The sequence below is a fragment of the Nycticebus coucang genome, chromosome 8, assembly GCF_027406575.1.
Source record: "Nycticebus coucang isolate mNycCou1 chromosome 8, mNycCou1.pri, whole genome shotgun sequence".
In the NCBI taxonomy this organism is placed as follows: Eukaryota; Metazoa; Chordata; class Mammalia; order Primates; family Lorisidae; genus Nycticebus; species Nycticebus coucang.
Genome location: NC_069787.1, coordinates 78,045,285 through 78,061,377, shown reverse-complemented (window position 1 = coordinate 78,061,377; position 16,093 = coordinate 78,045,285). Strand labels below are relative to the sequence as shown.

The 16,093-nt window shown below is 34.9% G+C and overlaps 1 protein-coding gene across 2 annotated transcripts in view; it reads right to left on the bottom strand.

Annotated features, from left to right (window-relative positions):
* Window positions 1-291: 291 nt before the first annotated feature.
* PDCD6IP (programmed cell death 6 interacting protein) overlaps window positions 292-16,093 on the bottom strand; it is an 80,605-nt gene continuing 64,803 nt past the window's right edge. For both annotated transcript variants that reach the window (XM_053599006.1, XM_053599007.1), the window contains exons 13-18: window positions 14,739-14,987; window positions 13,758-13,892; window positions 12,587-12,681; window positions 3,388-3,511; window positions 1,874-2,061; window positions 292-952 (exon numbers count right to left, since the gene is read on the bottom strand). In XM_053599006.1, coding sequence (XP_053454981.1) covers window positions 778-952; window positions 1,874-2,061; window positions 3,388-3,511; window positions 12,587-12,681; window positions 13,758-13,892; window positions 14,739-14,987 — 966 coding nt within the window. In that variant the 3' untranslated portion in view covers window positions 292-777. The remainder of the gene's footprint in view (window positions 953-1,873; window positions 2,062-3,387; window positions 3,512-12,586; window positions 12,682-13,757; window positions 13,893-14,738; window positions 14,988-16,093) is intronic.

Sequence of the window (16,093 nt, the reverse complement as noted above, 5' to 3'; positions counted from 1 at the left end):
GTATATTTATTTGAAGAATCTTTGGTACCAAATGTGTGTTTCTTCCACATTATAGGACTTTTTAAAATAAATGTCAAAAATTAACTTACTAATCAGCATATGAAAGATAAATTATGGTACTATTCATTTGGTTTGGTTTCCATATAAAATGTCCTTGAACCTATTCACTTGCACTATCCATGCATTTAAACACAGTATCTGTTTAACTTATGCACATACAAAATGAAAGACCAATACCAGAAAGAAATTAGACAGTAATGAGAATCAATGACAAAACATAACAATGACAACTGTTCTTAAGTAATTTATTTTTAAATTATAAGATTTACAATGTCTTGATTATGCAAAATAGCATAATGGAAATTAAACCAAATCAAGAAACTAAAAGAGAAAGAAAGCTTAGTGTTCTTGAATATCCATACTTAAATCCATCTTTGTTAAGTATCTGATGTCCCAATCGTGTCTTATGTAGAAAATATAATAGTTTTAAATGTTTCACTTGCAGGTTTAATTTCTCATTTTCACTTTTTATGAAATGTAATGTAATTTATTTCAAATCCTATTATACCCCACTGCAATAGCAGCAAATCTCACGTGTATAATCAAATGTGCAACTGAGGCACAGCTTTTTGCTTTTAGCCGAGACAGAAATCACACACTGCATTCAGTACAGTAGAGTACGTTACATTAACCAGAGCGTAGAGTTTAGTACACTTATTGCAGGGTTGGTATTTCTTTCCTTCTGATCTAAACCAGCTGAGCTCCTGAGCAGACATTTTACTGCTGTGGATAGTAGGACTGCTGTGGGGGCTGAGGGAAAGGATATGAAGGCTGCTGGGGTCCTGGGTACGGAGCCTGTCCAGGGCTCTGGTGATACACCGGTGGATACGGCATGTTATATTGGCCATAGGCGTAAGGATTATAGCCCATGGGCATGGGCATTTGGCAATACCTGTTAGGGAGAAGAAGAAAAAAAACTGGATTGGTAAATAAAATACTAAAAAATTAAGCATATGATGGTTATTCCAAAACTAAGTTTTTTCAGTCTATTAAAGAACGGGGTGGGGATGTTTCATGACACTTGTTAGAGAAAAGTATTCCTATCCTATTATTAATTAAAATGAAAGACTATCAAGTGTTTAAAACTATCTAGAAAATATTGTTGACTATCTAGGAAATATTGTTGAAGGAAATAAAATTAAATACTTAATACTTAAGGAAAGAATAAAAATGGAGACCCTTCATTTTAATATGCCAAAACTAGTACTGTAAATACATTCCTCTTCCACAAGAATCAATATTCACTGTAATGCACATAAATTTGCTGTTTATAGAGTTCTAATACTTAGAAGACAAGATGTACTTAAGTAAAATTTAAAGCCCATCTTAAAATTTTTATCATTACAAAATTACCACAAAGGCAGCTAATCTTTAAGAAAGTAGATTCCATAATTAGATAAATTTTTGTTCACAATTAATTAAATGCCAAAATTTCAAAGTACAGGGACATAAACAAGGCTTTAATAAGTCTTGCTCTGATAAGCTCTGAAAAGGCATCTATCTGTTTATCACTAAAATAAAGAAAACCAAGGAAATGCATACTGGATTCCACACAGAAGAAATATGTTTAATATAAGCCCAATATGGAAAAACATAAAAAAGTAAATTTTAAAAGCCTGGGAAACAGCTCTTCACCTACTAATATAAGTGACCAATAAGCATTACTTCTATTTCTGGATAAGCTGACAATGTATCTTAAACATTCATGACACCTCCAATTTAGAGAAGAGGTGATCCTGTTTTCAAAAGGTGAGCCAGAGCTAGAAACATCAGCCAACTCCTTAGAATATATAATACAATGTTGCAGGCTTACCCAGGATAGCCTGGATAGGTGGGATAGGGTGGTCCCTGGGCCTGTGGAAGGGGAGCTGAGCCCGGGGTCTGTGATGGAGCCGGTGCAGAGGTCCCAGCCCCAGCTGGAGCGGAAGCAGCAGCAGACGGAGCTCGATTTGCTGGAAGCACAGGAGGTGGAGGCCGGGCTGGGGGCTGGGGCTTAGTAGGCTATAAGGAAAAGTCAGCATTAACTACAAAAGGTTTTATATTTCTCTCAAATTGCTACTAATTAAAATAAATGAGGGTATACTGTATGGGAAGTTCTAGAATCCATCTGAATGTATTTCTAATTCCCATTCTTCAATGTTGGTACTCCAAAAATGTTAACAAGATCAAGCAATAATCCTCCAATTTGTACAAATACCACAGCCACTGCTCTTTTCCTGATGCCTATTTATCATTTACTATTTCCACCAATGGCTGGACATTTGAGGTGGACCATGTACAGTTTATTACTAAAATCACCTCCTAGTCCCCAAATTTTATGAAAATTTTCAAATACCACATAACTTTAAAAGAACAGTGTATAGGTAGAAAGTAGGAGTACATGGCACACCTCCTGGGTGAAGGACTCAACTACAACTTGGACGTTACCTAACAAATGCAAACAATGTAACTTAATCATATGTACCCTTATATTGATCTAAAATCAAATAGTATTTAAAAAATCACATATCTACCAATGAAATTCAGTAACTATTAACATTTTGCAGTACCTGCCTTATCTATAGTTATATCCATATCCTTATCTTTCTACATATTTGAAGAACCATTTGAAATTAAGTTGCAAACTTCATGACACCATTCATAAAGATGTCAGCCCTCAAGTCCTAATAAGGATATTCTCCTACGTAACCACAGTACCGTTTTCACCCTTAGAAAATTAATGTCTATTCCCCAGTATCAATGAATAGCCACTCCAGACTTAAGTTTTCTTATTTATCACAAAAAAAGCTTTTGTACCTATCTTTATGAACTGATAATGCATTTAATTATAAAAATGTTTCATTTATTGGGCAGCTTCTGTAGCTCAAAGGAGTAGGGCACTGGCCCCATATGCCAGAAGTGGTGGGTTCAAACTCAACCCCGGACAAAAACTGCAAAAAAAAATTTTGTTTTCATTTATTTTAATCTAAATTATAGCCCTCTCTCTTTTCAGATAGATGACATTCAGTTTTAGAAAAGATCAACCCAGGTGTCTCCTTTAATGTTCCATGTTCTATTGTTTCCTAATGGCACAGTTTCTTATTTTATCACTGTATTTGCTATAATGGACAATTCATTCTAAAGACTTGATTAGACTCAGGTTAAACATTTTTTTGTCAAGATTTCATGAGTGATGCTGTGTTCTACATATTGCAAAACATCAGAAGGTTGGTCACTTGATACAGGTGGTGACCACTAGATCCCTCTGATGTAAAGTACATTTTATCCTTTAGAGCAGGCAAACTGTCACTAATATAAAACTCCCATTTAAAAAAATTGTCTACGCACCGGCATGGTTCTTGGCGCCGGAGTTGGAGGAGTCGGTGCATGTCCTCCTGCTGGAGAGGACTGATAGGCAGGTGTAGGAATTGAAGGAGCACTAGGTTCTCTGGCAATGCTCTGTTGCAAGTCCCTTATTAAAGACAGAGTGTTAAAAATTAACACAATAAAAAAAGTAAAATACACATAAAATACCAGATCTTTTTAGTTTTCTTTTCTTCATACAAGAAACATAGAAAATAGACGACTAACAATGATGGTAATTTTAAAATACAATACATTTCAAATTAGTATGACTACTATGGAGAACAGTATGGTTCCCTCAGAACAACTAAAAACAGATCTACCAAGTGACTCAGCACTGCTGGGTTATCCAAAAGAAAAGAAATCAGTGTACTGAAGAGATACCTATATTACCATGTTAACTGTAGCACTACTCACGATAGTCAAGCTATGGAAACCGGCTTGGCACCTATAGCACAGGGGTTATGGTGCCAGCCACATACACCCAAGCTGGCAGGTCTGAACCCAGCCCAGACCAGCTAAACAACAACAACTGCAACAAAAAAATACCCAGGCATTGTGGTATGGGCACCTGTAGTTCCAACTACTTGGGAGGGTGAGGCAAGAGAATCACTTAAACCCAAGAGTTGGAGGTTGCTGTGAGCTGTGATGCCATGGCACTCTACCGAGGGTGACTAGTGAGACTCTGCCTCTAAAACAAACAAAAAAATGAAGTATGGAAGCCACCTAAGTATCCATGAATGGATGAATCGATAAACCAAGTATGGTAAATATACACCGCAGACTATTTTATTCAGCCATAAAAAAGAATGAAATTCTGTCATGTGCAGTAACATGGATGTAAGAGGATGAAATTATGTTAAGTGTAATAAGCCAGGTAGAGAAAGACAAATATTTCGCGTTCTCACTCAAATGCAGGAGCTAAAAAAGTTAATCTCAAGAAGGCATAGAGTAGAATAACAGTTACCAAAAGTAAGGAAGTATAGACGGGAGGGAAGATGAAGAGAGGAGGTTAATGGGTACAAAAGTACAGTTAGAAGGAATAAGCCCTAGTGTTTGACAGCTCCACAGGGTGATTAACATAATTTATTGTATACTTTAAAACAGCTAGAAGAGAAGATATGGAATGCTCCCAACACAAAGAAATGATAAATGTTTGAGATGATATCCTAATTACCCTGACTTGATCATTACACACTATATGCAGGTATCAAAATATCACAAGTTCCCCCCTCATAAATATGTACCATAACATGTTTTTTTAAAAAAGGGTAAAACTGGAAAAAATAAATCAAAATACACTACATTCCTACTCTTGAGTAAAACTTAAATCTTCTTTCTTCCTACTATTTAATAAAATGAAGTTACATCTTATTCTATTTCTGAAGACTAAGAAAAAAAGGTAAACATTTTCAAAAATCAGTTACAGCTAGAGTAAGGAACATATCAAAATGGGCAAGTAATCCTAAAACTGTCTATTCTCTAATAAAGGCAGTCCCTTGATGAAAACTCCTAACATAAACTATCGAAAAGTTACCAGAAAACTAGAACCACTCATAGTCATCTAGGTAAAATTTCAATCACTGTACATTATCAATGTTTATAGAAAATAAAACAGATGAGTAAACTAATCTATTATGTAAACCACTATGCAAATTTCAAAGATGAAAAATTTCTGAAGATATGGAAAGAAATGTAACACTCAGATATTTTATATTAAAAGATAACTCATAATCTGTCACTAAGGTAAACTCATGAAAGACAGATGAAAAGACCATTACAATTGAGTATTAAAAACTAGAAAAAATTTTAAAGTCTCCTGTAACAGTAAATTGGAAGCTATCCCCAAATCTCACTAAATAATACCTAACGTTAGGTGCAGTGACCCACATCTGTAATCGTAGCACTTTGAGAGGCCAACGCAGAAGGACTACTTGAGGCCACGAGTTCAAGACCAGCCTAAGCAACACAGCAAGATCCCATCTCTACAAGAAATTTTTAAAAATAGCCAAATGTGGTTTACCTGCCTGTAGTTCTAGCTCCCGGGGAGGCTGAAGCATGAGGATTACTTGAGGCCAAGAGTTTGAGGTGGCAGTGAGCTATGATGATACCACTGCACTCTAGCCCAGGCAACAGAGCAAGATCCTGTCTCTAATAATAATAATACCACCTCAGGTAAATATACTCTAGTAACATATGGTTATCAACCTCTCACTGCCCTGAATAACACACACAGAGAAGTAAATACGTTATGTCCCAAAATGGCTAAGACAGTACCTGTTGCCCTGATAAAACAATTAACAGCAATCCCCCCATATCTACCACACCCCACTTTCAACTCTAAAAAAGGGCCCCAAATGGAAGACAAACTAGTCACTACACAGAAAACTAATATATTCATTAAAAATTAAAACTCCTTCTTAATATAAGTAAATAACTACTTACAAGATAAACTCGTTTTTTGAGATGAAGTCTGCTGTATTACCCAGGCTGGTCTGGAACACCTGGGCTCCAGCAATCTTCCTGCCTTGTAGTCCCTTGTAATTGAGTCTACAGGCATGCACACAGCACCTAGGTAATGTTTCTATTTGTTTCAAGGCAGGGTCTAGAACAACAATTTTCAACTGGTGTGCTATGAGAGGATCTTAGGTGTGCCACAAAAATTTTTAAAGATCATTAATTAAATGATTTTCAAAATGAGTTCAAAGCACAGTAAGTATATTTTTTCTTTTTTGTCCTTTTCTTTTTTGATAAACATAATTTGTGCCACAAAAGTTTAACTATAGGTTCAAGTATGCCGTGAGATTAAAAAAAAAGGTTGAAAAACTCTGGTCTAGAGACTGTTGCCCAGAATGGTCTCAAATTCCTGGGCTCAAGTGATCCTCTCATATCAGCCTTCTAAGCTGCTAGGATTACAGGCATAAATCACCACTCCTGGCTAAATTAGAAGTTTTTTAATTAAATTCTAAAAGATCAAATTTTGAAATATCTTTAAAAATATGTATATCTCACTGTCTTCTCTCAATACCTAGGGATGACTGCAGTAAATAACATGTTTATAGAGCAAATGAGAATTTCCTAGCCACTAACTAATAAATCAAAGCCATTAAATAAGATTCATAATATAAAAAAGCAAAAACACAGGCATATGAAATAAAATGCTTTAGTATTGCTATGCCCAACAGTCATTATTACTGGCATTAGTATTTAAACCATTATTTAAAAGACAGTAAAGGTCAGAGTAACACTGATTCTTTTTCTACTCTTTACATTTTTGATGCAAAATTTCAATGAAAACAAACAAAGCATCAAAGCCTTTAGCTGTAAGTATATAAAAGAACATATTAGTCATGAGGGAAATGAAAATTAAAACCACAGTGAGATAACACGATCCACACACCAGAATAGCTGAGGGCAAAATTGTGGAGCAACCAGTACTTTCATAATGGCTAGGAAGAACACAGCAGTGTGGCAAACTACTTGGCAACTAAAGTTGAACATATACATACCCTATGGCCCAGCAATTCCACTCTTAGATAGATACCCAACAGCACTTCACACATATGCTCACCAAAAGCCATGTACTAATATAGTAACCATTAGCCATGCGTGGCTAATAAACCCAATACACTTGAATATACCTGAAATGTGCCTCTTCTGAACTGAGATGTGTTGTTAAGTACAAAATATGCAACAGATTTCTAAGACATAGTATGAGGGGAAAAAAGTAAAATAGCTCATATGTTATGTTAAAATGATAGTACTTTGGGGGTATACTAAGTTTACAGAACATATTACTGAAATTAATTTCACCTGTTTCTTCTGATCTTTTTTACTCTACTAGATATTGAACTTTTTCAATTGCATATGTCACTGCATAGTATTTCATCATACAGATGTAGCTTTATTTTTTCACCAGCCCTGGACACTTGATTTGTTTTTATTCTTTTACTGCTGTAAGTAATGCAGAAATTAATAAACTAATAAATACATCATTTCTAGCACATGCTAATATATCCTCAGAGTAGATTCCCAAAACCATTAAAGGATGCTTGAATTTGTAATACTGACCTTTACAGTTAAATCGTCCCTTACAAGGATTGCACCATTCTTTACTCTCATTGAAATATACAGATTTATTTCCCCAACATGTGCTAACAAATGTTAACAATATTCAGATTCTTGCCACACATCTTAAAAATGTTACGTCAGAGTAATTTTATTTGTATATCATATTGAATGAGAGTATTTTTTCCATATGTTTAGGAGCCACTTATATTTGTCTGCAAAATTTCTATTAACATCCTCTCCCCAATTTTCTATTGGTCTTTTTTTTTTTTTTTCTTACTCATTAATTTCTAGGAGTTCTTTTATAAATACGGTAAATTGGCCTTTCACCTGTGAATAAGTTTCAAGTATTAATTGTCCAGTTTCTCATACCTTATCTCCGCTTATCATGTTTTTATAACGAATTTAACCATTTTTTTTGTCAATGGCTTCTGGATAAGTCAGAGTTAGATTGCTTCCATCCCAGCTTTATTAAGGAATTCTCCACATTCTCTTTTAGACTTTACATTTCATTTACACAAGTCAAATTTGATCCACTTGGAATTTATTCTGGCACAAAAATAATGTTTTTGTTTTCTAAATGACTAGGCAGTTGTTGCCACCTGCTTCAGATTGATTTTAAGATTTTTACCCTAAATTCACATTTATATTTGAATTTATTTCTATTTTTTATTCTGTCTTTTGTCTTATCATATACCAGTACATGGTTTCAATTAAAGACAGCATTATATTTCTTAAAATCTGGCAAAATTAGTAACCCCTCACTGTTCTTTTTACTCAATTTTCCTAGCTAATCCCCTACTTGAACTTTAGGATCAACTGTATAATTCCAAATGAAAATCTGTTATTTTTTTTTAAATGAGAAGTAAGCATAAATTAGTTTATTTACTTATTTTTATTCAGAGACAAGGTCTTACTGTGCTGCCCAGGCTGAAGTGCAATGGCCTCAGCCTCCTGTGCAGCTAGGACTACAGGTGCACATCACTGTGCCCATTGACGTATACATAAGTTTATTTAAAATTGACATCTGTATAAAGTTGAGTCATCCTGTCTAAAACATGTCTTTGAACTTGCTCAAGTCTTCTTCTGTATCCTGAAATAGTATTTTAAAGTTTTCTTCATATAGGTCTTATATATGATAAACATATTCTTACGTATCTTTTTTGTTGCTACTGTAGGCAAGTCTTTTCCTCTAATAAATCTTCCATGAAAGCTAGTAATTTCTACAAATTATTTTTGTTACCAGCAACTTCAATAATAATTACTTTATTATTTGCAGAGTTTTGAGGTTGACTTTCTTGGGTTTTCAAGTAGGTATAGAATTTCATAAAGTCTACATAAATAGTGGCAGCTTTACCTCCTCCTTTCCAAATTTTTTATTTCTAATTTCTTTCTCTAGTCTAACTGTCCTGGTGAGTACTGCCAGTGTAATATTAAGTAATAGTGTTGACAGTAGTATTTGTTATCTGTTCTTGACTTTAAGGAGTCCATTTATAGTGTTTGTCACCAAACACCCGCCACCTCCTAACCACAATTGTGAATTTGGGGCAGAAATATGTATCTTTCATGTTAAGGAAGCATCTAGCTACTCCTATTTTATTGAGTACCAGAACACTTATTTTCTCCAGTGATTTTACCTCATATATGAAGAAAAATCAGTATCTTTTTCTCTTAAATACTGAATTAATCACTACATTACTAGAATAAATGTCCCTTCCTCCCATTAATCATACTTTGCTAACTTATTGGTGAATATAATTGGCAAGTACTTTATTTAGCACTTTCACATACATATTCATAACTGAAATCAGTCTGAAGACTACTATATTTTAATCTTTGTCAAATTTTATCATCAACATTAATTTGGAAGATATCGATCTTTTTTTTTTTTTTTTTTGCAGTTTTTGGCTGGGGCTGGGTTTGAACCTGCCACCTGCGGCATATGGGGCCGGCACCCTACTCCTTTGAGCCAGGCACCTCCCAAAGATATCAATCTCTTTTACTGTTGTTAAAGCTCTAGAACAATTTAGAAAACATGCTAATTATTTGCTTTATATAAGTTTAGTAGAAATACTCTACAAACAATTACTCTGCTCTTTCCTAGGGGTGGAGGAAGGTACTATGAAAAACTGTTTAAACAAGAACAGAGAGAGGTAAATAAAGATCTAGTTGGCTCAAACGGTCATGAGGGTAACGTTCTTTTATCTTTTAGCTCTTTATATTTATTACTATAAACATAGGACCTTTTATATACCAGAAAGAGTTTGACTGGATATAAAACCTTTGGCTCATATTTACTTTCAGTTCTTACAGTCATTCCACTATTGTCTAGCATCTAGTACTGCTAACCTAAATTTTTTCACCTTTTTATAAACTTAATTCATCTTTTTGCCTGATGAAAGGATTCTGCCATTACCTTTCAAGGCTAATAATGTATGCCTTGATGCTGACAGTTCTTGATCATTTTTCCCCACTATATAACATACTTTCAATAAACCTTCAATTATTTTAGGAAAATGTTGAGTAAAAATATCATCAAATATCTGTTCTGTTCGCTGTTTTTGGTTCTTCTTCTTTGATAGGAACTCAATTTTGCAAGTATTGAATCTTCTGTGCCCATCTTCTAATCTTTCCAAGTCCTTGCTTTAGTTTGATTTCATTTTCTTTGACTTCCTCATTTCTTGTAATTTTTTTCAGGTTAATGTGAGGGTGTAAAGAATTATGTTTGCATTTGGTAGGTAGAATCCCTCTTATAATTATTTCTGCCCCCCCAAGAGGTTGTGCAATACACCCTAACCTTGTGCCCATTAAGTGGGAGCATACCCATCCCCGTCTCTCTCCCTACTCCATTTCCCTGCCCCCTACCTTGAATTCATTTGAGGTTTTTCTCTTGCATGAGCATGTATTAGATTGTCTACTGGCTTTATGTTAGTAATAAGTACACTGGATTCTTGCTCTTCTATTCTTGTGATATTTTACTGAGAAGAATGTGTTTTAACGCCATCCAGGTTAGTACAAAAGATGTAAGGTCTCCATCTTTTTTATGGCTAAATAGTATTGCATAGAGGCAGCACCTACGGGCTCAAAGGAGTAGGGCGCTGGCCCCATATGCCAGAGGTGGTGGGTTCAAACCTAGTCCTGGCCAAAAGCTGCAAAAAAAAATAGTATACATATACCACAGCTTGCTAATCCACTCCTGGGTTGATGGACATTTAGGCTGCTTTCACATTTTGATGGTTGTAAATTGAGTTGCAATAAACAGTTTAGTGCAAATATCCTTATGATAAAATGATTTTTCTTCCGAAAAATCATCCTCTGGGTAGATGCCTGGCAATGGGATTGCAAGATCAAATGGGAGATCTAATTTGAGTTCTTTGAGGATTCTCCATATTTCCTACCAAAAAGGTTGTATTAGTTTGCAGTCCCACCAACAGTGTGAAAGTGTCCCTTCTCTACATATCCATGCCAATATCTGCACCTTTGAGACTTTATGATGTGGGTTATTCTCCCTGGGGTTAGGTGATATCTCAGGGTGGTTTTGATTTGCATTTCTCTGACAATCAGGGACAATACGCATTTTTTCAAATGCTTGTTAGCCATTTGTCTGTCTTGGTCAGAGAAAGTTCTATTCATATGTCTTGCCCAGAAGTAGATGGGACTGTTTGTTCTTTTTCTGTTAATTAATTTGAGTTCTCTATAAATCCTAGTTATCTATGCTGTGTCAGATTCATATCATGCAAGTATCTTTTCCCATTTGAAGATTATCTTTTTGCTTTGCTTGCTGTGTCCTTAGCTGTGCAGAAATTTTCAGCTTAAGACCCATTTGTTTATTTTTGTTGTTACAAATTGCCCACTGAAGTCTGTCATAAAATCTTTCCTCAGTCCAACATCATCAAGCATTTTTCCCACACTTTCTTGTAAGATTTTGTTATTTCATGTCTTAGATTTAAATCTTTTATCCATTTTGAGTCAACTTTTGTAAGTGGTGAAAGGTGTGGGTCCAATTTCAGTCGTTTACATGTGGTTATCCAGTTCTGTGAGCACCATTTGTTAAATAGGGATTCTTTTCCCCACTGCTTGCTTTTGTTTGGTTTATCAAAAATCAGATGACAAGCAGAGACTGGTTAATTTCCTCATTTCTGCTTTATGTTCCTGTGTTTTCTTCATTTTCCATTATACCTTAGTGCTCCTTCACATTTCATCTTATATCTGTGATGGCTTTGTTCTTCTACTTCTTTCCTAAATTTGGGCACCTCACTTTTTTTTTTTTTAAGAGACAAGGTCTCACTCTGTTGCTCAGGCTGGAATGCAGTGGCCCTGATAGCTCACTGCAACCTCAAACACCAGAGTTCAAGCAATTGAACTCCTGAGTAACTAGGGCTACAGGCATGAGCTACCTGTTTTCTTCTCATCTTCCTTGAATTCTGACATTTCTGCTCAAGAGGTTCCTTAGAGTCTCTGACTGTTTTCCTTTTTTTTTTTTTCTTTTTTGGTTTTGTTGTTGACATTGTTGTTTTAATCCATGGTGAAATTTTGGCTCCAGATTTTTGTCTGTTCTATGACAATATTATTTGGTGAATGTTCTTCATCTATGAAGTTTTATTAAATTTTATTCATTTTTTTCACTTTTATAAACATAATATCTCTGTTATAGATGCTGTGTAACCTCTATATTGATTACTGAGCAGAAAATAAGTCCTACATGACTGGCCTGCCTTCCTCAACAGGCTCCTTCAGAAAGTGATTTCGCTTATTTTTCCTGGGCTATTCAAGCTGTCTTCCCCATGTTTTATTACTTCTAGTTTCTAGTGGAAACTTACCTTCCACTTCAAGATAAACTGCTTACATGTACTGGCACTTTCTTAGATCTGCCACCCTGAACTGTTTTGTTATCATTTCTGTGACCTCCTCATACTTCCTACATCTAGAGTTTCTGCTCCTTTTCATCCTTTTATTCTTGGATTGTGCAGCTGTTTGCGTGTTGCTTTGTAAAATATCTGGGAGAAAAAGAAGGAAACTGCTATCTCAAGTTACCAAAATCACCCAAAAAAAGCTCTACATACTTTTTTAAAAGGAATTACTTTAAGTACAACCTGAAAAACCAAAAAAAACTTACTTTAAAAGTTCGTCTCTTTCTGTCTTCCGTGCAAACACTATATCACTGCATTTGTTCTGGAACCTGACCAGGATTTCAGTCAACTCATTGTAAAACTATAAGCAAAGAGCAGATACAAGTATTAAGAAAAAATTTTTTAATCCAGGGAGTAACATGATCTAAATGTAATTTGTTAATGATAAAGTTGAATAACTGAAATCCTCTGAATGAGACACCGTCATACCACTTATTGAGCCCAACAACTTAATATTAAATATGACCTCAAATTCCTAAAGAAAAGAAAATCATTTTTACAAAACATTATCACCAAAAATTAAGTGCAAAAAAGTTAAAAGTATCATGAACATGATCAAAAAAAAAAGTCAACTACTTAACATTAACACTAAACCTACTTAAGTGGTTAGATTTGCTCATTCACTACAAAAGTTCAACATCATCTAAAACAAAATTAAAACCGCATGTAACTACCATCTCTATTTGGATGGCTGTATTCTTAACCCCTCTTCAAAGGATTTTTTTTTACATTATACCAACTGTATTTACATCCAGATCACTTTACCAATGATAACTGTGAAGTACCAAAAGAAATTATTCATCTGAAAAACTTAAAAATCAATTTACGCCCTCTGCAAAAGCAAAGCAGTTCGTAAAGCACAAATCATAGGCATTTCCCTAAACTTTTTAAAGGACCAAGTTAAAAAAGTGCTTAAAACATAGTAAGCCCTCCGATACTCAGGCAGATCATGCGTTATCATCACTAAATCACCACACATAATATAAAAGTCATGCCCCACCACCACCTTTCTCATCACCAACTGGCTGTGACTACTCCTGTACCCTCACAATTCACTCAAATTGGTTAACTTCCTATCCCTTAAAGCTACCATTAGCTTCTGACCTCTCTGCTAATTTCTGCTACCTGGAATGCTTATACCCCTTTTATGCCAGCTAAAATATGCCATTCATCCTTGAAAGTTCCCATGATATACTGCCACCTTCATGAAGCTTTCTTCCTCCCCTAACAATCTTCACAGAACCAAAGGCATGAAAGCTAACAAATCCCAGGCAAAGAATAATGTTGTCCAACTGGAAACACCAATTACTGTCCCAAACTATACTTTCATATTTATACTCTATACTTTTTAGCTATTCTTTTTTAAGTACTTCATACCTTTGTGCCCTCCTTCAAATTAGCTACAAGTTCAACAAAGTTGTCATATGCAGTAGCTAAATTCTTCAAAACTTCTTCTCTTAAGTTAGCTTCATTGTTAGATTGTTTCATTTTCGAAAATTCCTGGTGTGAAACCTTAAAATAAAAATTTATGTATTTACATTTATAAAATTATCATACCTCATAATATTTTTAATAGCTTTTCCAACTATGAAAATAATATATGATTAAATACATATACAGAATTACTGGAAATGCCTAATATAAAACTTCTTTTGAGGTAGAACAATGCTCTAAATCTTTCCTTAGGTAAAAATATTCCAAATCCAAGGAATGTCAAAACACAACCAATAATTATAGGTTTCTATTAATGTGTAACACCTGAAAGAAATATAATGAAGATTAAAATTCTTTTACTTCTTAGAATATTTTATTATATATAATACAATGTTCAAGAGTATAACTATACAATAATTCTGCACATTACCTAGTAAAACGGAAAAATTTCAAGTCATTATTCCAAACAAGGAAATATAAATACTTATAAATTTATTTATAAATACAATGATTGACTAACTTCAAACATATTCAAACATCTAAGCACATTTACTTTGCATTATTTTCAAAAAACAACTAATGTCTGTATGTTAGCCTTATAATTATAGGTATCAGTAACTCCGACTAATTTTTATTTTCTCCTCATATGGCAAAAAAAACAAAGTTCTCGAAAACTTGAAAAAACCCAAAATATCTGGAGCATCAAGCATGCAACATTTTAGCCACAAAAGTGTGGCATTGCTTCATAGATTTAAATAAAACAAATATGCTAAGTTAAATTTTGCAAAATATAAATGTATTGTGTTCCACTCTTAACTATATATATTCGCCAATGTCATTTTCTTAAATGAGCATAGGTTTAGTCTAGGCATATCCTTTTTGTTAACTTTTAAAACACGTATCTTATCAAATACGTAATTTCACCTGAATACTTTTAAGAAGTCCCTCCTGTTTCTTTAGAGACTCTTGGACTTTAGCTGTAAGACCTCCATAGACTCGATCCAGTTCAGTAACAGAAAGAGCTTCTTCATTTATCACACCATCTTGAGCCAGAGCTGTCAAAAACTTGCTTGTCATGTCAAAATTCACTGATTTCAGGTCATTCTCCAGACCTTCTCTTTCCTTCTTTACTTCATCAAGATTGGTCAACAATGATTTTAAGACATTTACAACCTAAACAATAAAAAAAACACTTCAGTTTAATTGCAACAACAACAACAAAAAGCTAGAAACCAGTGTCGAGAAGGAAATAAATGAAACTTCAGCTTAGTGTCCATAACACAATGGTTATGGCACCGACCACAGGCATAGAGGCTGGCAGGTTTGAACCCAGCCTGGGCCAACTAAACAACAATGACAACTGCAACAAAAAATAGCCAGGCACTGTGGCAGGAGCCTATAGTCTCAGCTTGGGAGGCTGAGGCAAGAGAATCGCTTAAGCTCAGGAATTTGAGGTTGCTATGAGCTGTGACACCACAGCACTCTAATGAAGGCGACATAGTGAGACTCTGCCTCAAAAAAATAAATAAATAAATAAATAAATACATAAGGCTTCATTCCAGGTCGCAGAGTGATGATTTCCCAGAGAGCCAAAAATAAATTGTACCTCAAGTTTATTTAGATATAGACATCGTATCTTCAGCGTATCTTCAGCGGACTCAGACTATAACAATAGCAACATTAATAACAGCAGCAACACCTACAAATTACTGAATACTTATTATGTATCAGGTATCGTTCTACATATTTCATCAATACAGTTTACAGGCTCAAGGCACTAGCCACATACACCAGAGCTGGTAGGTTCGAATCCAGCCCGGGCCTACCAACAACAATGACAACGACAACCAAAAAATAGCCAGGCACTGCGGTGGGCGCCTATAGTCCCAGCTATAAGCTTAAACTCAGGAGTTGGAGGTTGCTATGAGCTGTGATGCCACAGCACTCTACCCAGGGCAACGGCTTGAGACTCTGTCTCAAAAAAAAAAAAAAAGAAAAAAAATACAGTTTACAATACCCCCATAGAGTATAAATTCATTACCTGCATTTCAAAGATGAGGATATTGAGTCTCAGAAAACTTAAGTAACATAGTTACATAGCTAAGTGGAGGAGGTGAAATTTGAGACCTAAGACTAACTCGCTCCAAAGCCAATCTCCTACCCACTCTACACTATACTGCCTCTTTGTCATGGCTGTGAAGTGGAGGAAGGTATAATTTTGTCAAGAAAGTAGATACCGTCTTTTGCCTAGATGAAGATATTAGAAAATAGAGATAAAT